We start from the raw sequence: 23,134 nt of genomic DNA on the forward strand, positions 1-23,134 counted from the left end.
ATTAAGTCTGAGTGCTAATGACCTAGTTCCTTAACTCGACCCTCGTAGAGATCCCACATGGATGTCCCATTTATTCTTAAAGTCGAGCACGCTGGTGGCCTTGATCACCTGCACCGGAAGTCTGTTCCAGTGATCCACCACCCTTTCTGTGAAGAAATACTTCCTGGTGTCACCACTAAATTTCCCTCCTCTGAGTTTGAGCGGGTGCCCCCTTGTGACCGAGGGTCCTTGGGAAAGAATATATCGTTTTCCACCTCGACACGACCCGTGACGTACTTAAATGTCTCAATCATGTCACCCCTTTCCCTGCGCTCCTCTAGGGTATAGAGCTGCAGTTTGCCCAGTCTTCCGTACTAATATCTCAGGAGATAAAAGATGGGTAATAGGAAAGTTCACCAGGCGCAGATTCCTAGCACAATGTTGATTTCCCATAGTCTCAAATTTTGAATGGATAATATATGAATCTTTTAAAGCTGAAGAAGATATTGTTTTGTAATGTGGTGATACTTGATTCAAGTTTAACTGTTCTTTTATCTAAAATCCTCAAATTAGAATCAATATTCTCAAATTTAGTTGTTGCCTCCTTTGAGAAATCAGCATTTTGCCTGATAACTGATTTTAACAATCCCTCTACTCTTAGATTCAGTACCCATAAATCTTTTAAGGAAATATCTTGTGAGTTCTTTGCAGGTGTGGTTTCCTCAGATAAACTTTCCTGAATACTAATTGTTTGGGTATTACCCCATAAAGTAATTGATTATCTGAGGACAATACCTCACCATCCGAACCTTGGAGAGCCGAATTGGCACCAAAATCACAAGATAAACTAGGAAGGGGAGGAGGAGTCCTATCTAAGGGACTCGGAGATGCCCCGGAGACAGAATCGGATATTCCATTACATTGGTGTCTTCTATCCCGCCAATACCTTTCAGTTCTTGGCAGTTTACAAGAAATTAGCCTGGGCGTTCCCAGGGAGATTACAAGCTCGATAGCTATAGTATGCAGATCAGGTTTGGTTAGATCATTTGACAAATTTCTTTAATAGTATGGTTTTCAGTTCTTTCCTGAATGTTTTATAGTTGGGCTATCTTATTAGAAGCCGATCCCTCCACTAAGGGTGCCATATGGCGATTCATGGGGCCTCCTGTACAAGGTGTGGAGCTAACAGGTTTTATCTTTCTTTTTCCCATCGTAGAAAAAATTGAGCCCAAAATGTTATCCCATTCATAAAATAATAAAAAAAGAAACAACTAAAATAAAATTTTTAAACAGTCACTTAGCTCCCATTGCAATGGCTCCTCGTAGCTCCCCTGGGGCAGGGCACGCCCCTTTGGCAACACCCTGAGGCCGCACCGCAGCCACAGTGTCCTTTTTAGCTGGTCTGAGGAGGACCCAGTGACGTCACGCTTCTGTCCAAAGCTGGCACGTTGCAAAATAGAGAATAGAGCCAGACAAAAATGGAACCCCGGGGATCCCAAAGTAAATCTCAGTCCCTCCTACACCAAATCGCCAGTAATAGTCCTCTCGAGTAAAGCTTTTATTATACTTGGTACATGTATATGGTTTGTCTCCCATGCGGATCTTCTTGTGAAATTTTAGAGCTGAAAACTAAGTGAAGCTTTTATTACACTCAGAACATGTATATTGTTTCTATCCTGTGTGGATCATTTCATGTCGTTTTAGATGTGAAAGGCGAATGAAGCTTTTCTTACACTCAGTACATGGAAATGGTTTGCACTCTGTGTGGATCACTTGGTGGCTTTTTAGATTTGAAAGCCGACTGAAGCATTTATTACACTCAGTACATATAAATGGTTCGTACCCTGTGTGGAGCACTTGGTGGCTTTTTAGATTTGAAAGCTGAGTGAAGCTTAGCTTACACTCACTACATGTATATGGTTTGTGTCCTGTGTGGATCATTTTGTGCCTTTTTAGAGTTGAAACCCAAGGGAAGCTTTTATTACACTCAGTACATGTGTACGGCTTGTCTTCCATGTGGATATTCTTGTGAAATTTTAGATGTGAAAGCCGAGTGAAGCTTTTCTTACACTCAGTACATGTATATGGTTTGTAACCTGTGTGGATCACTTGGTGGCTTTTTAGATATGAAAGCCGAGTGAAGCTTTTCTTACACTCAGTACATGTATGTGGTTTGTGCCCTGTGTGGATTATTTTGTGACTTTTTAGACTTGAAAGCCGAGTGAAGCTTTTCTTACACTCAGTACATGTATGTGGTTTGTGCCCTGTGTGGATTATTTTGTGACTTTTTAGACTTGAAAGCCGAGTGAAGCTTTTCTTACACTCAGTACATGTATGTGGTTTGTGCCCTGTATGGATTATTTTGTGACTTTTTAGACTTGAAAGCCGAGTGTTTTTATTACACTCAGAAGAGGTAGATGGTTTCACATTTTTATTATCCCTTTTGTGCAGTTTAAGTTCTTTTTTGTGATTTTTTCCTTTCCTCTTATCACTGTTTTTAATTTGGAAGGGTCCCTCTGCTAGGTGTCTCTGGTCCTCCGGGATGGAACCAAGATCCCTGTCATTTCTCTCACACTTCCTGACTCCATCCCTTGAGACTTCTGTAGGGTCTCTTTGTTTCTTTGATTCCTCCTTATAATTCTGAGTGTTAATCCTCTTAGTTCTCTGGGTAATATTCTCACAGACATTTTCTGACTGTGTTTGGATTTGTTCCATTTCTACAGGATCTTCTCCTTGATTATTTTCTCTTTTCCATTCGTGTTGGATCTGATGATCTGCTGGATAGAAACAGAAGGTATTTCCATGAGTTAGAAAACAGGAGTGGTTTCTAAGATACTAGTATAATCGGTGTAGAATGAGGAAAGATAGGTTATGTTGTACCAGGAATTTCCATGTGTGGCTTGAGAATTGGTCAGTTTCCTATTTGTAAAGCATTTTCTCAAGCATTTATCTCGAGACAGTGCCGTTTGCGAGCTGTTCCTTGGAAATGGCAGTGTATAGAGTTAAGGGAGACAATTCTCTCACGGATGCCAAAAGTCTGAGTGCTCTGACAGTAATCTATAGGTTTTGCATGTAGGTACAGGAATAGGCTGTAGCCCACTCGTGCCCTACCTATTTGCACACCAGTCCCTCGTACTTACGTGTCATAGCTCTTAGGTGATAGTCTATAAGAGAGTGCCTAAATGCATTTATGAGCAGACCTGTCATGTCACCTCTGAATGTTCTATATTGTTCAGGAAAAGCACACCTTAAATCTAAATCAAGATACAAAATAAAAAGGACGCACCACCCAGAAATCTAACTCAACCCCTCATATGTGGCGAGGATGCACAAAGAACCTAATTTTCTATGTGGAGAAAAAGACCTCAATATAAACGCTCGTTCGGTTAAATTACCATACGAGCTTATATCATCACTGGTCATAAAAATCTCCATGCTACAAAACACACTCAGGTGAAGCCTTTAACTTATCCAAACGTGTCAGTTATATTAATTGCTAAATCTGGACAATGAGAGTCATAAGAACATAAGAACATAAGCAGTGCCTCCGCCGGGTCAGACCATAGGTCCATCCTGCCCGGCAGTCCGCTCCCGCGGCGGCCCAAACAGGTCACGACCTGTCTGCATCACCAGAAGGGGCTCCCTTGCCACCTTGGTTTCTCATTGAAGTCCTATCTTCCCATCGTAGTCCTAAACCTCCGGTTTTGCAAATGCACGACCTGTTGGGTTTCTATACTTATTACCTGGTTAGCTTTCTATACCTGTGTTACATCCCAGTACCTCTCTCAGTATCCCACGATCCCTTTATCCCTCAGGAATCCGTCCAATCCCTGTTTGAATCCCTGTACCGTACTCTGCCTGATCACTTCCTCCGGTAGCGCATTCCAAGTGTCCACGACCCTTTGGGTGAAAAAAAACTTCCTTGCATTTGTTTTGAACCTATCTCCCTTCAGTTTCTCCGAATGCCCCCTCGTACTTGTTGTCCCCTTCAGTCAATGCTAAGGAACGTGGAGTCAGATTTTTAAATGGCAGCACTTATCTGGAACTGCCATTTCCTTCACGCTCAGAAATCTTCATCAATTGCCCTCGACGCCACAGTTGCCACTTCTTGCTGAAAACATAATCCTGACAGAGGTATTCTCTGTTTCGCTTATTAAAAAGCTGCTTCAGGGGAAAATTATCTCCAAAATTCCATCCGGCTTGTCGCTCAGCTTCAGCGACACAGATGTTCTCAACCGCCCCAATCAGAAAAAGGCATGTCACTCCACCATTAAATTTAAACTTCAGGAATAAACAGTGTTTAATTAAAAAATCTACTGTTGCTCGTTTTGACATGTTCCCTCTCCACAACCATGCATTTGAGCATGTCAAAGTATGTCCCTTTTCTATGCTGTGAGTGACCAATGGGGCTGACATTTTCTCGGTCCTCAAGCAACTCCGGTGTTCAATCATTCTAATACTTAACCTCTGAGAGGTTTGTCCCACATTACATAATCCACAAGGGCAAACTAATACATAGATTACATGACAAGACTAACAAGATGTATTTGAACAAAACATACAACTTTTGTTTGAATTGGGATCTATAAATACCGGAGTGTTAAGTCATGATTTTGCAAACTGTACAACGTTGACAAGATTGGCGATATCCATTCCCCATCCTTTGAACTGTATCTAAATTCTCCTTAGATGTGCGACACAAGAAATCCCCCAGATTTTGATTTCTAGCAAAGGTCATCATCAAATGCTCAGTTTTTAAAAAGGCTAAAGTTTGCAAAAACCCCAAATGCAAGTTGATTATTTATTTATTTAAAAATGTATATACCGCTTAAAAGTGTAGGCAGTTTGCACGCAACATACAAAGTAAACAAGGCCGGAGATTATAAAACAGCAGTAGTCTTACTTCTTCCATTACTAACCATATTCATATCATTCACATGAATGCATCAACAAACAATTGTGTCTTCAAAAGTTGTTGTTTTTTTAAAAAATATCTCTGGGCTTAAATAAGCACAATCGACCTGTCAATGCGTTCCAGAAAACAGAGACTTCCCAACCCTTACATGTGTCGCATTACTCTCCCTTTCCAAAGATAATCTAAGGCCAGTTTGTGATCTTAATTTCCTTCCTGGACAACATACCTTCAGCAAACCTTGAAAACATCCAGGGGCTTTATGATACAAAACCGGATGTACAATTGATAGCACTTGAAATTGCACTCTCTGCTGTATAGGGAGCCAATGCAACTGCTTCAAAATTGGCATAATATGGGCCTGCCATGAAATGCCCGTGATCAATCTTGCTGCAGAATTCATCAAAACCTACTCTTCGATTTACAATAATCTAATCTAGTGAATATTAAAGCTTGCACCACAGTATGAAAATCGTATGGCATTAGCATTGGCTTTTACCTATACAACATATGTAACTGTGTTTAGCGCAACTGGATAGTTTTCAAAATTTGATATCCCATTGTCAGCGCAGAATCTAACCACACCCCTAACGCCATCACCTTTTTGACAGGTAATTCAATCCCCAACACACAGTTACACACTTCAAATTAGAGAATGACACGGTGGCTGTTACCCGCAGGTAGCCTGCCGAAACAGTGGGGGAGGGAAAAGTGCTCACTGCGGGCACGGGGACAAGGCCATCCACCGCCCCATGGAGCTGATCACACACGGCCCCCTCTCTACCTCCGACCAAATCTATCTCCCTCCCTCCCCCTTACCTTTGTGGTGCTTTAAAAAAGAAACTGAAACCGGCAAAGCCTGCCTGTGCCGCCCTGCAGTCGCGGGTGTGTGGGCGGAAGCTTCTCCTCCGGTTGCGTCAGAGAAGAAGCTTCCGCCCACACACACACGACTGCAGGGCGGCACAGGCAGGCTTCAGATTCTTTTCTAAAGCGCCGCGAAGGTAAGGGGGAAGGAGGGAGATAGATTTGGCCGGAGTTAGGGAGGGAGAGAAGGGACCGCACGCCTTCCCTCCCTTAAGTTTCTTTATGCAGCGAAGGTAAAGAGGAGGGAGATTCTTGAGCCGCTAAAGGGAAGGGAGGTGGCGAGAGGGAAGGTGGATGCTGCAGGGACGGGGTGGCGAAGGGGACGGTGGTCTGGTGACGGAGCAGTGGCGGGGACAGATTTTTTTCCCCATGTCATCCTCTTTTCCAAATATCTCTGTTCCTTGTCATTCCCCACTATCATTACCTCGATTTAATGACATTCAACAGACATAGACGTTTACGTTTAGGTAAGTATACAAGGAATAATCTCTGTTGGAATCTGATCTTCACCTGGGCCACCATTAACAAACTAAAATTAAACACAGCTAAAACTAAGTGTGGCAGATTCCAGCTGGGTTTTTCAGGAATTCTGCGCACACTCACCCAACCTTATGTTGATTCTTTTACATAACCTGAGCCCGTTTCCTCCCAGACTCAGGGATTGTAACATAAATGCTCTCCACTTCTTTTATGGTCAGTCCTTGCTATAGTTCGCATATTATTCAACAAAAGTTTGAGCTTACCTTAGCCAAACTCCCAGAAGCCTCGTCTTCTGGACAGTCTCTCTCTCCCAATTTCACAAACTCTTGTGTTTTAGCTGGACGAGCAAAATCCTTCCTTCAATTCCCATGGAATTATCCGATTTCTGTTCAGAGTATCGGATACTTTTGGCATTTCTGGATTTTTTTTCTATTTTAATTTACATTTTTATACCACAAACAGTGTACAAAGAGTTCATAAATACAAACAAGAGACCCATTTACTAAAGCTTAGCGCACGTGATAGAATTATCACATGCAAAATCGAGTGTTTCTTTTTATACCTAAGCGTCACATGACTCTTAGTGGACGCTAAGCTTTAGTCAAAGGGTCTCTAAGTTACTAATACAATTCAACCCCCAACTAATCCTCTAAACCCTCCCGCATTACTCCCTATCTTCTGTTCTCAAACATGGCAGACCGTGGCTCTCTACACATTACCTCTCCCCCACACACACACAATTCTGATCACTGGCAATCCAGCCTGTGTATAGAAATCCACTGGGCAGTGCTGTTTCTTCTAATGTCCAGCTGTATGACTCGTCTTGAAAGAGCTCTTGACCTCCTATTTCTCCACCCCCCTAGCCTTCTGTTAAATACTCCATGAAAGAAACCACGCTGCAACATAAATTTAAGTTTCCTTTTCGCTTCACCTGTTTCCACTCCTCATACAATCCCCATCATTTCTCATCCTTATACAAAGTCTGTTGCCTCACGGCTGCAACTTTAGCCATCCATGAGATCTCCTCCCATTCCCTCAACACTCCCACCTGAACAGGGAACTCGTTCCCTTTCCAGCTTGCTTCAAGTTACCACAAGATAATAATCTGCAATATTTAGTTGGTCTTCTCGGTCTGTGCCCCATTTCACACCCAATAGACAAATCACGGGTCCAACTCCAGTACTTCACCCACTATTTCTTGTACCTGTTTAACTACGACTGACCAGTACTTGCAGACCTTAGTAAACGTCCACCACCAATGATAAAAATCCTCATTTCCTCCGCAGCCCCTCCAACATCTTCCATCTTCCCTCTGATACCATTTCTGAAGCTGTACTGGAGTAACATAAGTTTTCTAGAGTAACTAATAGTTTCTTGACCCCTTTGTTCCGTCTTCCCTTTCCCATGAATTCCTCACATTTAATGGCTTCCTGCACATATCCCTCTTCACGACTCACTCTGTATCTAACAACTCACTTGTAAAAAGAGGATAAATCCAGCAGCTTCCAGATCATAATGTTCCCTCAAATTCTAAATTTCCTCGGAGGTCTCTGTTTTGTAGTCATTTGATCCCTTTGCTTCCCACCCGTGAAATTCCCCAAACATAATCTCAGGCACAAACTCTGGATTTTGTCTAAGCGCCATCAGCCCAGAATAGCAATTGTCATCTAAATTAGTGTATCCTTAACTTTGTCCCAGATATCCAGTGCTAATTGGGTGACTGGGTTCTACACTCCTCTGTATGGGCTTAGCAGCCCACAGCCTATACTCTGTCTAACATTTCCTGTTACAATTTGACACAGACCTTTTCTCAACTTTCTGTGGAATGGCACTATCCTGTTATAGCCATCTCATTGCTGGATAGAGAATGACATGGGGACAAATTCCCTGTCCCTGCAGGATCTGTCACTGTCCCATCTCTGCAAACTCTGTCTTCATCTGCACAGGCCTTGAACACTTATGTGCAGGTGAAGACAGAGTTTGCAGTGATGGAGCAGGGACAGAACTCGAAGGGATGGATATAGATATCACATGGCCAGGACAAATTTGTCCCTGGGTCATTTTCCACTGCGGGACAGCAAGGCCATCACGGTTTCATCTGTGGTCATCACACAAGACAAACATAATCAAAATTGTCTTTATAATGATGGCCTACTACTGCTAATAAACATGTAAATTTATCCAGGGTCTGACAGTACTCCTTCATCACCTCTCTGTAGAGCTCCTTCTGCTCTTCATCTAAATACTCCCATTCCTCCTAGGAGAAAGAGACAGCGACGTCCTCAAATGTCACCTGCATCTGAAACGGAAACCAGAAACACACTCAGCATCTTCCAGCACTTCCAGAAAGAGGCCTCCGATGGGGTGGAGGGAAATGTACTGCAAGTATCTAATTTTACAGTCCCAGGGTAGTTCTGTTTCAGAAGAGCTGCCAGTGCTGGGGCTGAGTGAGGCAGAGGGAGATGCTTTGGGGTGGATAGAGAGTATTTCAATCCCAGAGGAGGGTTCTGGGCACTGAAGGGTTTCTGGGTTGGTCTCTCTCCTTTCAACAAGACCCACCTGGGCAGAAGCTCCTGCAGCCATTTCCCAGGATCAGGCTTTGCCTCTTGCAGTGATCGGGAACCGGAAGTTTCGGCTCAAGACAAGACTCGTTTCCTGTTGGGCACAGAATGATAACGTCACTAGAGGGGACGTGGTTTGAAACTGGCTTTTCCCCATTCAGAGCTGATTGGTCAGACAGTTGCTGGGGTGAAGGTTCCGCCCACTAGCTCTTTGAGGGTAGAAGGGGGAATTTTCTGCTCCTCGCACTCATTGGTCAGAATGATCCTGGGGCGGGGACAGCAGTTTTAAACTTCCTACCCGGATCCCGTGCAAGGAAGGGAAAGACCCATGACTGGAAATCCCGAACTCAGCTCTTGTACAAGCTCCGCCCCTTCGAGAAGGGGGCGGAGACTGAGCAGCAGGGTGGAGTCTAGGAAACGTCCAGCTCCGCCCCTTCCATTGTGATGTCATCGGTCTTTGTCCAATTAAAAGCCTCCAGTCCTGAATCTACTACTACGATAACGAGCCTTGACATTTGCCATGTGAGCTGCTCCACCACACTGGGATTCGGGAGGAGCCAGGGCAGGAGAACGGCTGCAGGGGTCCGTTTCCTACCTGAAGAAGGCAAAGCCCTGCAATGATTCTCCTCGTCTCCGCTTCAACTCCTGTCCCCGCCCCAGGATCAGTCTGACCAATGAGTGCTAGTGGGAGGAACCAGAAACTGACTGACCAATCAGCTTTGGAAGGGGAAGAGCCAAGAAAAAACCCTTAACACTTGCCATGTGAGCTGCTCCACCACACTGGGACTCGGGAGGAGCCAGGGCAGGAGAATGGCTGCAGCCAGGGCTTCCCGTTTCCTACCTGAAGATGGCAAAGCCCTGCAATGATTCTCCTTATCATTATTTCCCTCTTCAACTGCTGTCCCCGCCCCAGGATCAGTCTGACCAATGAGTGCCAGGAACTGAAAATCCTCCTCCTCCTCCTCCTCCCCCTCCCAGTGTTAGTGGGTGGAACTTTCCACTTCTCTCCCACCCCAGCAACTGTCTGACTAATCAGCTCTAGAAGGGGAAGAGCCAAGAAGAAACCCTTGCCATGTGAACTGCTCCACCACACTGGGACTCGGGAGGAGCCAGGGCAGGAGAATGGCTGCAGGGCTTCCCGTTTCCTACCTGAAGAAGGCAAAGCCCTGCAATGTCGTCTCCACTTCCCTCTTCAACTCCTGTCCCCGCCCCAGGATCAGTCTGACCAATGAGTGCCGGGAGCTGAAAATCCTCCTCCTCCTCTTCCCCCCCCCTCTCAGAGTTAGTGGGTGGAACCTTCCACTTCTCTCCCACCCCAGCAACTGTCTGACCAATCAGCTCTGAAAGAGCCAAGAAGAAAAAAAAAAACCCTTTCAATCACCGCCCCCTTTTGTGATGTCATCCTGTGCCCAACTGCCCAACAGCAAATCCCAGGACAAGCAGGCAGCATAGTCTCACGAATGGGTGACGTCACCGACGGAGTACGGACCACTTTAAATCTTTAAGAAAGTTTGCCACAGCCCGAACCGCGCATGCCCGAGTGCCTTCCCGCCCGACGTAGGGCGCGCGGTCCCGTTTTCAAAGGCTGTGGAAAAATTTTTTCGCTGCTTTCCCGCTCTCGCGGGTTTCTTTTTTGACTTTTGACTCTTTATTATTGGGTCTTGTTGAAAGGCACTTTGGGACCCTCCTGAGGGGAAGGAGAGAGATCAAAGGGAGATTTGGGCTGGGATTGGTTTCTCTTGCTGAGTCCTGCTCTGGAGCTGTGAATTGTGTGCCTGAAAATTATAGATAAAATTACTCTGCTGTGTTCAGATGTTACTTTTAGAAATCATATCAACTTATAATGGAACACGTGCTCAGAGACATGGAGGCAAAAACAAGGGGCGAACCCCATGAATGTCACCTGCCACCCAATCATCGCATATCCTATATAATAAAACCATAAGCGCACATGTGCACTTAGGGTTTTGTGTTCCCTGCCGCCGTGGTGTGTGATCTGTGGACGTGTTCCATTTTAGAACCCGGTGGCAGGGAACATTCTGACCACTCCCCTCCTCCTGCCCTCATTCACCATTTGGCCAGGCAAGCTCTGTCCCTGCCAGCGTTCTCAGCAGGGAACACACCTCCCGCCCTCACTCGCCGCTGCCGCAGAACCTCCTCTTCAGAGCAGCCTGTCCTGCCCTCACTCGCTGCCGCCGCTGATGCTCTTCTAAAGAGCAGCCTGCGATGGTGGCCGGCTTTAGCAAACCTCGCAGGCTGCTCTCCAACCTGGGTAGCACGTTCCCTCTGACGCACGGGATCGCGTCAGAGGGAACGTGCTATCGAATCGGAGAGTGGCCTGCGAGGTTCGCTAAAGCCGGCCACCATGAGCGCAGGCTGCTTTGAAGAGGAGCAGGCCAGAAGACGCCGGGATGGAGGGAAGGTAAGAAGCGGATCAATACCGGGGGCCAGGGGGAGAGGGAAAGGGAAAGGGAGCTGCTTTGGGGGGAGGGGTGTGCTGGGGGGAGACAGAAGGGGCCATGGAGAGATAGGGAGAGGGAAAGGGGGCTGCTTTGGGGGGAAAGTGTGCTGGGGACAGACAGCTTTGCTCTGGGGGGGAAGACAGAAGAGGGCCATGGAGAGACAGTTAGGGAGAGGGAAAGGGGGCTGCTTTGGGGGGAGGGTTGTGCTTGGGGCAAACAGCTTTGCTCTGGGGGAGAAGACAGAAGGGGACATGGAGAGACAGGGAAAGGGGGCTGCTTTGGGGGGAGGGGTGTGTTTGGGGCAAACAGCTTTGCTCTGGGGGGAAGACAGAAGAAGGCCATGGAGAGACAGTTAGGAAGAGGGAAAGGAGGCTGCTTTGGGGGGAGGGGTGTGTTTGGGGCAGACAGCTTTGCCCCAGGGGGGGGAAGACAGAAGGACACAGACAGGGGCCATGGAGAGAGAGATAAAGAAACAAAGACAGACAGACACATCTATTCTAGCACCCGTTAATGTAACGGGCTTAAAGACTAGTTCAATATATTTCAGTTGATATCAAAAAGTATTCAATATGCTGTGGACCCACAGTCTACCCACGTTCCTTTTGGAACTTCTAACTTTAGAAGAATGTGGTAGACTGTGAGTACACAGCATATTGAATACTTTTTGATATCAACTGAAATTTTTTAAAATGCGATGATTGGGTGGTGAGGCGACATTCTTGAGGTTTGCCCCTTGTTTTTGCCTCCATGTCTCTGAGCACATATTCATTATAAGTTGCAGTGTAAGTTAGCACCTTTTTAGCCAGGCGCTGCGCTCGGCTTATTTATGTGAGCGCCCGGCTGTCATCTGCTGCAAATCCTGCTGCCACCGCTGCTCAACATTGAAGAGCCGCCGAAAGTTCAACCGCCAAAAGTTCCCACCTGACTTTAAAAAAAAACCCCAAAACGGCAGCAAGCGACTTGAACCTGTGCTCTGGGGCTCTAACGGTACCACTGTCCGTGCTGGCTTCCCTTCTCTTTCCTTCTCTTCCCTCCAAAACCGGAAGTTACATCCCAGGGAGGGGGGTGGGGAACAGAAGGGAAGCCGGCACGTACAGTGGTACCATTAGAGCCCCGGAGAATGCGGGAGATAGGTCAGCGACGGATGGAAGTTAAAACTTGCCTTGCTGCTCTTCCATGCTTCGGGCCTTCCTCGCTGCCAGGTCCTGCCTACTTTCTGTTTCCGCAAAGGCAGGGCCTGGCAACGAGGAAGACCCGAAGCAAGGAAGAGCAGCAAGTGGTAAGCTTCCCTCCGTCGCTGACCTATGGAAGATAGGTCATCGATGGCAGGAAGCTTACAACTTGCCTAGCGACTCTGCCGACGGCTGTGTGAGATGGGAGGGATGCGAAGAGAAATGCTGCTGCTGCACCCAATGGAGAGGGGAGGGGGAAGAGAAATGTTCTGCTGCACCCATTTTTTGGGGGGAGGGGGAAGAGAAAAGCTGCTGCACCCAATTAGGGGGGGAAGAGAAATGCTGCTGCTGCAACCAGTTGGGGAGGAAAAGAGAAGTACTACTGCACCCAATGGGGGAGGGGAAGAGAAATGTTGCAGCTGCAGCACCCAATTGGGGAGGGAGGAGGGGAAGAGAAATGATGCTACAGCAGCACCCAATTGGGGAGAGAGAGGGGAGAAGGAAGACCAGGGAAGGGAGAGGAGAGGAAAGAGATGCCAAGACTATGGGAGGGAGAGAAAGGAAAGGAGCTACCATGGGGGGGAGAGATGTCAACGCATATGGGGTGAGGGGGGGAGGAAGATGCCAGGGCATGGGGGAGAGAAGGGAAGGAGATAGAGATGTTAGACCATGGGGTGGAGTGGGAAGGAAAGGAGAAGAGAGAGAGATGCTAGAGCATAGGGGAGCGGGGTGAAACTGAAATGAATCATGTACAAAGGAGAGAAAGGGCACAGGATATACAGTTTATTGAAGGGACTTAGAAAGAGGGAAGATGCCATATGGAACAGAGAGAGGGCACCCAATGGGGGACGGGAAGAGAAATGTTGCAGCTGCAGCACCCAATTGGGGAGGAAGGAGGGGAAGAGAAATGATGCTACAGCAGCACCCAATTGGGGAGAGAGAGGGGAGAAGGAAGACCAGGGAAGGGAGAGGAGAGGAAAGAGATGCCAAGACTATGGGAGGGAGAGAAAGGAAAGGAGCTACCATGGGGGGGAGAGATGTCAACGCATATGGGGTGAGGGGGGGAGGAAGATGCCAGGGCATGGGGGAGAGAAGGGAAGGAGATAGAGATGTTAGACCATGGGGTGGAGTGGGAAGGAAAGGAGAAGAGAGAGAGAGATGCTAGAGCATAGGGGAGCGGGGTGAAACTGAAATGAATCATGTACAAAGGAGAGAAAGGGCACAGGATATACAGTTTATTGAAGGGACTTAGAAAGAGGGAAGATGCCATATGGAACAGAGAGAGGGCGGAAACTGGATGGAATGGGCAGAGAGGGTGGACAGTGGATGCAAGGGACAGAGAGAGGGTGGACAGTAGATGGAAGGGGTATAGAGAGGGCAGAGGCTGGGTGGAAGGGGCAAAGAGAGAGGACAGATGTTGCATGGAAGGGAGCGAGGACAAATGCTGAATAGAAAGAAGAGAAGATGATTAAAGCAGAAATGACAAAAGGTAGAAAAAAATTTTTTTGTTGCTTTACATAGAGTCAAGTAGTATTGTAACTATTGATTAAAGTTTATAAATAGGAAATGGAAATAAGGCAATTTTTTTAGGACTAAACCCCTTTCCTCATGTCAGGACAGGATACCATAACAGGGGTGCCCAAATGGTCGGTCGCGATCAACCAGTAGATCGCAAAGGCAATATGAGTCGATCACATTGCCTTTGCGATCTTTTTCTTCCTGCCTCCCCAAGCCAAGCCAGGCCTGGCTGGCCTGGAACTTCCTCTTCGACATTAGAATTGACGTTGGAGGTGAAGTCTTGTGCCTTGTATGTGCCTAGCCTGGCTCAGGGAAGCAGCAGGGAGAAATCAGCGTGGTGGCTTAGGGGGTAAGGAAAGAATCTGGGAAGTAGAGAAATTGGCGCGATGGCTTGGGGGGGCAGGGGGAAAGAGAAAGAAAGACAGGCAGGCAGGCAGGGGGAGAGAGAGAGAGAGAGAAAGAAAGGCAGAAATAAAGAGGGAGCAGGGGGAGAGAGAAAGAAAGACAGGCAGGCAGGGGAGGAGAGAAAGAAAGAGAGACAGAAAGAAAAGGGGAGGAGCAGAAAGAAAGAAATATTGGATTTACAGTCATAAGAAGGAAGTGCAACCAGAGACTCGTGAAATCACCAGATAAAAAGGTAGGAAAAATGATTTTATTTTCAATTTAGTGATCAAAATGTGTCCATTCTGAGAATTTATATGTGCTGTCTATATTTTGTACTATGGCCCCCTTTTACTAAACCGCAGTGGCGGTTTTTAGCGCAGGGAGCCTATGGGGTCCTTTTATTAAGCTTCACTAGCGGGGTTAGCGCATCGGATATTTCATCACGCGCTAACCCCTGTGGCTGGCTAAAAATCTGATGCCTACTCAATGCAGGCGTTAGTGGCTAGTGCGACAGGCGGTTTAACGTCCAGTATTATGCGCGTTAAACCCCTACTGTAGCTTGATAAAAGGACCCCTATGAGTGTCAAGAGCAGCACAGGGCATTTAGCACATCTCCCTCCGCTTAAAATCACTATCGCAGTTTAGTAAAAAGGGAGAGGGTGTATTTGTCCATTTTTGTATAGTTGTTACTGAGGTGACATTGCATAAAGTCATCTGCCTTGACCTCTTTGAAAACCCGCGGAATATAAATGATAATTAATATTTTCTCTGCGTATAGTGTGTTTTGTGGTTTTTTAAAATTTTATTGTTGGTAGATCATTTTGTCTTGGTCATTTTAAAAGTAGCTTGCAAGCCCAAAAAGTGTGGGCTGTAGAGCCATTTCTTGTATGACTGGATGAGCTATATTTATCTTTTTTTTAGTTGTTTAAATTCATGCAGAAATAAATGGCTAGATTGAACCTAATGACTTCATTAACACAATTCCCTTTTTTAAACCTTATACCAGGGATCTCAAAGTCCCTCCTTGAGGGCCGCAATCCAGTCGGGTTTTCAGGATTTCCCCAATGAATATGCATGAGATCTATGTGCATGCACTGCTTTCAATGCATATTCATTGGGGAAATCCTGAAAACCCAACTGGATTGCAGCCCTCAAAGAGGGACTTTGAGATTCCTGCATACCATTTGAAAGAGGGCAAATATCTAATTATTCCCTTCTAGAATTGGATACTTCTTAAATTTAGTAAAAATATTCTGGCACAAGTCAAACCTTAAAAAAGGAAGTCATATTGAGCATTGGAAAATAATAATAAACAACTAATAAAAATAGTACACATTTAGGGCTCCTTTTACTAAGATGCGATAGCGGTTTTAGCGTGTGCGTAGCGTGCACAGATTTGCCTTGCATGCTAATGCCAGCATTGAACTGGCGTTAGTTTTCCCGCGTAGCGCGGGGGTTTTCGCGCGCTAAAAATGCTAGCGCACCTTAGTAAAAGAGGGGGTTAATTTTCCACACCACCAAATTTCCCCATCCCGCCCCAACCGGCTACTTTTTCATGCCACCTGGCTGGAAAAAATTTCTGGGGAGAGCACTGAGTTGATATGATTTCTAAAAGTAACATCTGAACACAGCAGAGTGATTTTACATCAGATTTGCCATATCTCCTTTAATCACTCACATAATATAGAGCACCTAGTTTGTGGTCCCCCGTATCAATTTATTTGAAAACTAGTGTTTAAGCCCGTTACATTAACGGGTGCTAGAATATATGGCTGCCTGTCTTTCTTTATTTATGTCTCTCTCCCTGCTCCTGTCTCTTTCTTCCTTTCTTTCTGTCTCTCTCCCTCCTGCAATTTTTCTCTCTCTCTCCCTGGCACCTTTGTCTGTCTGTCTTTCTTTCTGTCTCTCTCTGGTCCCCTGTCTGTCTTTATTTCTGTCTGTCTCTCTCCCTAGCCTCCTTTGTCTGTCTGTATTTCTTTCTGTGTCTCCCCCCCAACCCCCCACTTTCCTTTGCAGAAGCAGCAGTGATATTTCCCTTCCCCTCCAGATCCCTGTGAAGTAGTAGCAGCATTTCCCCCCACCCACCCCCGATTCCCTTCTCTCCCCCCCTCCCACTTTCCTTTGCAGAAGCAGCAGCGGTATTTCTCTTCCCCTCCAGGTCCTTGCTGAAGCAGTAGCAGCATTTTCCCCCACCCCCATTCCCTTCTCTCCCCCCCCACTTTCTTTTGCAGAAGCAGCTGTGATATTTCCCTTCCCCTCCAGATTCCTGAGAAGTAGTAGCAGCATTATCCCCCACCCACCCCCCATTCCCTTCTCTCCCCCACCACCACTTTCCTTTGCAGAAGCAGCAGCGGTTTTCCCTTCCCCTCCAGGTCCCTGCTGAGTAGTAGAAGCATTTTCCCCCACCCCCCATTCCCTTCTTACCGTGAGCTGCCCTGCTCCGTTCGGCCCCTCCCCCTTCCCTTCCCGCGTGCTGGCCTGCTGCGGCTGAAGGTTTTTTTTCGGCGACTCCTCCTGTTAAAATTTTAATCCTGTTAAAACTCCCCCCCTTCCCGCAACCGCTCCTGTTCAAAGCGGCCTGCTGAGGTTCGCTGCCGGCTGTAACGAATCTCGCAGGCCGCTCTCCAACTCGGTAGCATGTTCCTTCTGACGCGATCGCATCAGAGGGAACGTGCTACCATGTGGAGAGCGGCCTGCGAGGTTCGTTACAGCCGGCCGCGAACCTCAGCAGGCCGCTTTGAACAGGAGCGGTAGCGGTTGTTGCGGGAAGGGGGGGGAGTCGGCGACATGCTGTGAACAGGAGCGGCAGCGGTGGCAGGACCATGAGCCCTCCTCCCGCCATCCGTCGCCAGCACCGCTCCCTAACTGGTGCATACGCCTGAAGCCGCAGCCACGGACGGACACATGACACATCAGGTCCCCACAGGAGATGAGCCGCCGCTGCTGACGGCCAAGGTAGGCTGGGAAGAAGCCTGGGGACTCACGCATGCGCACTCATGCGGCCACGGAACTACAGATCATGGAAGCACGCAAATAGGAGTGCGCATGCGCGAGTTAGCCTTTTATTATATAGATTATATATACACAGAAACCCTTCATTGCCCTGCTGAGAGGTCTCCCAAAATATAACCCTCCTCTTGGACTGTGTGTTATGTGCCTATGAAATATATACACCCCAAACCATCTCCCTCAGCCTCACTGAGCCCCAGCACTGAGAGGTCTTCTGAAATATATCTGGGAATGTAAATTATGTACATCCAGTAAATTTCCCTCCACCCTAATAAGCATCAAGCCTAGGAGGCATCTTTCTGGAAGTGCTGGAAGATGCTGAGTGTGTTTCTGGTTTCTGTTTCAGATGCAGGTGAAGTTTGAGGACATCGTCATCTCTTTCTCCCAGGAGGAGTGGGAGTATTTAGATCAGTGGTCTCAAACTTGCGGCCTGGGGGCCACATGTGGCCCTCCAGATACTATTTTGCGGCCCGCGATCTGTACTAGTGCTGCCCGCTCTTTGCAGCGTCCTCCAGCTTCCCCCCTGGCTTCCAGCTCTTACCTTCAGATAATTACAGTAGCATGCAGAGAGGATTGCCAGTGCTGTAGCGATCCTCAGCATCATGCTCCCTCTGCTGCGATCCTGCCTCTGACGTTAGAGGAGGAACAGGACCGCGGCAGAGGGAACATGTGGAGGCCGATGGCAGTCTGCATGGAATGTTATAGCCCCGGCGATCCTCTCTGCAGGCATGGTAATTAGCTGAAACTAAGACCGGGAGGCCAGGGGAGAAGCTGAAGGACGCTGCAAAGAATGGGGAAACATGCAGACCTTTGGGGGGGGGGGGAGATTTATAAACTATAAAGAGTTTTACCTCATGCAAAATTGTTATTTCTTTAATAAGACATTAACTTCTTTTCCTGCGGCCCTCCAAGTACCTACAAATCCAAAATGCGGCCCTGCAAAGGATTTGAGTTTGAGACCACTGATTTAGATGAAGAGCAGAAGGAGTTCTACAGGGAGGTGATGGAGGAGAACTATCAGACCCTGCTCTTACTGGGTAATGGATACATTTACATGTTTATTAGCAGAAGTGGATCATCATTATAAAGATAATTTTGATTATGTTTATCTCTTGTGATGAACACAAATGAGATCATGAGGGTCTTGCTGTTCCACAGTGCTAGAGAATGACATGGGGACAAATTTGTCCCTGTCCTCTTTATATTTTTCTCCATCTCTGCTCCATCCTTGTAAGCTCTATTGTCATTTGCACAAGCCACAAACACTTTAAAATCATAAGTGTGCAGATGAGGACAGAGTTTTCAGGGATGGAACAGAGACAGAATTTGTGGGGATGGGATGGGGATGGAGATTGTCCCCATGTCATTCTCTATCCCGCACAACTAAGCAGCACCACTCCAGGCATTCGTAGCATGTTGCATGGAAAGTGAGAAAAAGTTCTGGGTCAAATTATAATAGGAAATGCTAGGACAAAGTATAGCTTGTGGTCTGCTAGGCCCATACAGGGGAGTGTAATAGGAACCCAATTACCCAATTAACACTGGATATCTGGAACAACATGAGGGATACAATTTCTATTCTGGGCTGATCGCCATTTGACATAATCCAGAATTTGTGCCTGGGATTATGTTTAGGGAGTTTCACAGATGGGAAGCAAAGGGGTCAAGTCACTACAGAACAGAAAACTTGAAGGAATTTGGAACTTGAGAGAACATTATGGTCTTGGAAGCTGTTGGTTTTATCCTCTTTTTACAAGTGAGATGTGAAGAGGGATATGTGCAGGAAACCATTAAATTTGAGGAATTTATGGAAAAGAAAAGACAGGACAAAGGGGTCAAAATACGGACTATAAATAACTGCAGAAAACTTATCTTACACCAGTACAGCTTCAGAAATTATATCAAAGCGGAGATGGAAGATGTTGGAGGGGCTGTGGAGGTAATGGGGATTCTTTTTATAATTTGTGGTGGACATGTACCAAGGCCTGCAAGTACTGGTCAGTGGTAGTTAAACAGATACAAGAAATAGTGGGTGAAGATCTGGAGTTGGACCTGTGATTTGCCTATTGGGTGGGAAGTGGGGCACAGACTGAGAAGACCAACTTAGAATACTTGGATGAAGTAATTTACCCATCGAAGGCTCTGCTCTCTTAGTGCTGATTGGTCAGAATGGTTCCTGGGGTAGGAAGAGGAGTGGGAGGTTACGCCCCCTAGCACAGAGAAGGCAGAAAAAAGGAGGAGTTTCAGCTCCATCTGGTGCTCATTACTTAGAATTTCTCTGGGAGCGGGAAAAAGTGACAGGCTGAACTTTCTGCTCAACAAAGGAAAGAGTTGTCCATCTTGTGCTGGAGCCTCAAGTCCCCAGTTTCTTTCAGCTTCTGCTCTTCTCACTACAAGAACCAACCTGGTCTAGAGGAAGAACCCCAAATGTCCAAAGCCCAGAGGGAAATGGCTGCAGGAGCTTCTTCTCAGGTAGGACTCCCCCTCCCCCACTTTTCCTGTCAGGGATGGGGGAGGGGACTTGGAATGCCACAACTTAGTTTGGAGCTGGGGCAATGGAGGGTTAAGGAGCAGCCCTTGGCTTCCATTCAGCCTCTCCTCACCTCATGGTCCAACACTCATTCATTCAAATGTGATTCTGTCCCTTATTCAACTTCTAAGCGAGATAAAATATAATGGGAATAAAACCACCAGTAACAACATATCTAATGTAGAACATATGGGACTAAAGTAAAGGAAGATGGGGAGGAAATGCAATTAATATAGGAGAGACCAAAGGCTGCATTTTGACTGGTAGGAACTAGAGGAAGATTGAAATGTCAAATGGCAGATTCCTATGGGGAGAAAAGTCAGATTGCTGAATTGGCTTCGTGGGAGCCCTGAATGGAGAATGCAAATGATCACTCTGCTTCAAATGGAGCCCCCTCAGATCAGGGATCGGACTTCTTTAAGAGAACTTTGACCCCACGGGGACAGAGTTGTCTTTTGAACATGTAACTTGTACTGTTTTTACCATAATAAAAAGATTATTCTCATAAATGGCTCTTAAGAAGGCCTTTGAAGCCGTCTAGATATTCCAAAGCTCAGGAGCAACTGCTGGAAAGAGGGAACGGTAAGTAATCTGCGATCTGAAGATCTAAGGAGATGGGACATTTTTCAATGAATTGAGGAGATTTAGTTTGCATCATTTTAAAAGTTAGTCATGAAATTTTATATGAAATCCTATGTTATTACATTTTACATTTAATCACTTGGCAACACATCCATGCTCCATATGTACGCCTCCCCCAACTTATGTGTATCATTTATACAATAATGGCAGAAGGCGTTGAGTGTCTTCCTGGTTTGTGTTTCAGATTCAGGTGAAGTTTGAGGACATCGCTGTCTCTTTCTCCCAGGAGGAATGGGAATATTTAGATGAAGGGCAGAAGGAGCTTTACAGGGAGGTGATGAAGGAGAATTATGAGACTCTGATCTCCCTAGGTAAGGACTAATATATTCAACTAATTAATACAAGACATTTTTCTGTATTTCCTTTGCTCCAGAAAACTCCAAGTGTAATCAGGATCTCTCTGTACTAATCTCTATCTTAAGCTGACAGCATGATCATAAGATTATCTTGTATATCCTACAAGTTTTTTCCCTTTGAAATCAGAGACGGATTATTTTCTATTTCTTGAAGAAGAACTAAAATGCAGGGTCAGAGTAGCCCAAATGGTCAGAACCTGGCTGCAGAAGATTACATTGTACCTGGAAGCAGTCTTTGGGACCAGCGGAAATTAAGGTGCTGTGGTCATCGATCTATAACATTGTCTGACACTGAACTGCTCCAAGAGCTGCAGAATTGTCTCCAGGATCACCATGTGATAAGAGGAATACATGAAATCCTCACCAACTTCTCTTTCAAATTGTGTGTCACGAGAGATTCCACAATTGTACTTTATTTTTAAAAATTCCCTTCTTAAATACACATTAGAATAAATAACATGTACATCACGTACACAAGAGTCTGTTAGTGTCTGTGTGCATAAGGATACAACCGCCCAGATAAGTATAATTTTTTTATATGATTGGTCCTTGAAAACTAACAGCAAGAATTTTGAATGTATTAGTTTTCCTAACTTGAGCAACAAAGCAATCAAAGTTTTACCATTTGGATCTTCTTACCTCTGCGAACTTAGATTTTCACCTTACAGAAATCGAAAAAAGAGAACGACTGCAGATGGTGGATGATGAAATGCGAGTTTGCTTGTCGACTATTGAGCCACATTTTAAGTTAATTCACACTCAAAACAAAGCGGTAAACACATCCATCGCATTGATTAGCAATTCTATTCTATGTACTTTTGTTACAACAGTGTTCTCCCCAGAAATTTTTTCCAGCCGGGTGGCATGAAAAAGTAGCCGGGTGGGGCAGGATGAGGAAATTTGGTGGTGGGGAAAATTAACCCCCTCTTTTACTAAGGTGCGCTAGCATTTTTAGCGCGCGCAAACCCCTGCGCTACGTGGGAAAACTAACACCAGCTCAATGCTGGCATTAGCATCTAGCGCGCGTGGCAATTCCTACGCGCGCTAAGTGCATGCTAAAACCACTATTGTAACTTAGTAAAAGGAGCCCTAAATGTGTACTATTTTTATTAGTTAATTATTATTATTATTTTCCAATGCTCAATATGACTTCCTTTTTTAAGGTTTGACACTTGTGCCAGAATATTTTTACTAAATTTAAGAAGTATTTGCCCTTTTTCAAATGGTATAGAGGTTAAAAAAAGGGACAGGCGTTAATGAAGTCATTAGGTTCAATCTAAACATTTATTTCTGCATGAATTTAAACAACTAAAAAAAAAGATAAATATAGCTCATCCAGTCATACAAGAAATGGCTTTACAGCAGGGGTGCCCACACTTTTTGGGCTTGCGAGCTACTTTTAAAATGACCAAGTCAAAATGATCTACCAACAATAAAATAAAAAAAAAAACACAAAGCACACTGTACGCAGAGAAAATGTTAATTATCATTTATATTCCGCGGGTTTTCAAAGAGGTCAAGGCAGACAATTCTATGCAATGTCACTTCAGGAACAACTATACAAAAATAGACAAATATACCCCCTCCCTTTTTACTAAATCACAATACTGGTTTTTAGAGCAGGGAGATGCACTGAATGCCCTGTGCTGCTCTCGATGCTCATAGGCTCCCTGCACTAAAAACCGCTATTGCGGTTTAGTAAAAGGGGGCCATAGTGCAAAATATAGACAGCAGATATAAACAGACACATTTTGATCACTAAACTGAAAATAAAATCATTTTTCCTACCTTTTTGTCTGGTGATTTCATGAGTCTGTGTTTGCACTTCCTTCTTCTGACTATAAATCCAATATTTTTTTCTTTCTGCCCCTCCCCTTTTCTTTCTGTCTCTCTTTCTTTCTCTCTCCCCCTGCCCCCCCAAGCCATCGCGCCAATTTCTCCACTTCCCCGATTCTTTCCCTACCCCCTAAGCCACCATGCCAATTTCTCCCTGCTTCCACGAGCCAGGCCAGGAATGTACAAGCGCCGGATTCACAAGACTTCACCTCTGATGTCAATTCTAACGTCGGAGAGGAAGTTCCAGGCCAGCCAGGCAGCGATTGGCTGGCCCAGAACTTCCTGTCTGATGTCAGAATTGACATCGGAAGTGAAGTCTTGTGAGTCCAGCGCTTCTACGTGCCTGGCCTGGCTCAGGGAGGCAGAAAGAAAAAGATTGCCAAGGCAACGCGATCTACTCACATTGCCTTTGCGATCTACTGGTCGATT

At 45.9% G+C, this 23,134-nt stretch overlaps 1 protein-coding gene across 4 annotated transcripts; it reads right to left on the reverse strand.

Annotated features, from left to right (window-relative positions):
* Nucleotides 1–232: 232 nt before the first annotated feature.
* Nucleotides 233–10,070, reverse strand: LOC117355268 (gastrula zinc finger protein xLCGF3.1-like). Of its 4 annotated transcripts, none has more exons than XM_033933574.1 (5): nt 9,946–10,070; nt 8,795–8,890; nt 8,445–8,534; nt 6,499–6,620; nt 233–2,753 (listed from the first exon to the last, which is right to left on the reverse strand). In XM_033933574.1, exon 5 carries the CDS (start codon nt 2,692–2,694, stop codon nt 1,651–1,653), a length of 1,044 nt encoding a protein of 347 aa, XP_033789465.1. In that variant the 5' UTR covers nt 2,695–2,753; nt 6,499–6,620; nt 8,445–8,534; nt 8,795–8,890; nt 9,946–10,070; the 3' UTR covers nt 233–1,650. The 4 variants fall into 4 exon arrangements, with proteins under 4 accessions (XP_033789465.1, XP_033789464.1, XP_033789462.1 ...); XM_033933573.1 differs by having other exon boundaries at nt 233–2,756; XM_033933571.1 differs by lacking the exon at nt 6,499–6,620.
* Nucleotides 10,071–23,134: the final 13,064 nt, after the last annotated feature.

This window comes from Geotrypetes seraphini, chromosome 2 (genome assembly GCF_902459505.1).
Source record: "Geotrypetes seraphini chromosome 2, aGeoSer1.1, whole genome shotgun sequence".
In the NCBI taxonomy this organism is placed as follows: Eukaryota; Metazoa; Chordata; class Amphibia; order Gymnophiona; family Dermophiidae; genus Geotrypetes; species Geotrypetes seraphini.

What these genes read in the sequence shown, in the direction of transcription:
- LOC117355268 (XM_033933571.1), bottom strand. Translation starts at nt 2,694, where the DNA reads ATGGAACAAATCCAAACACAGTCAGAAAATGTCTGTGAGAATATTACC.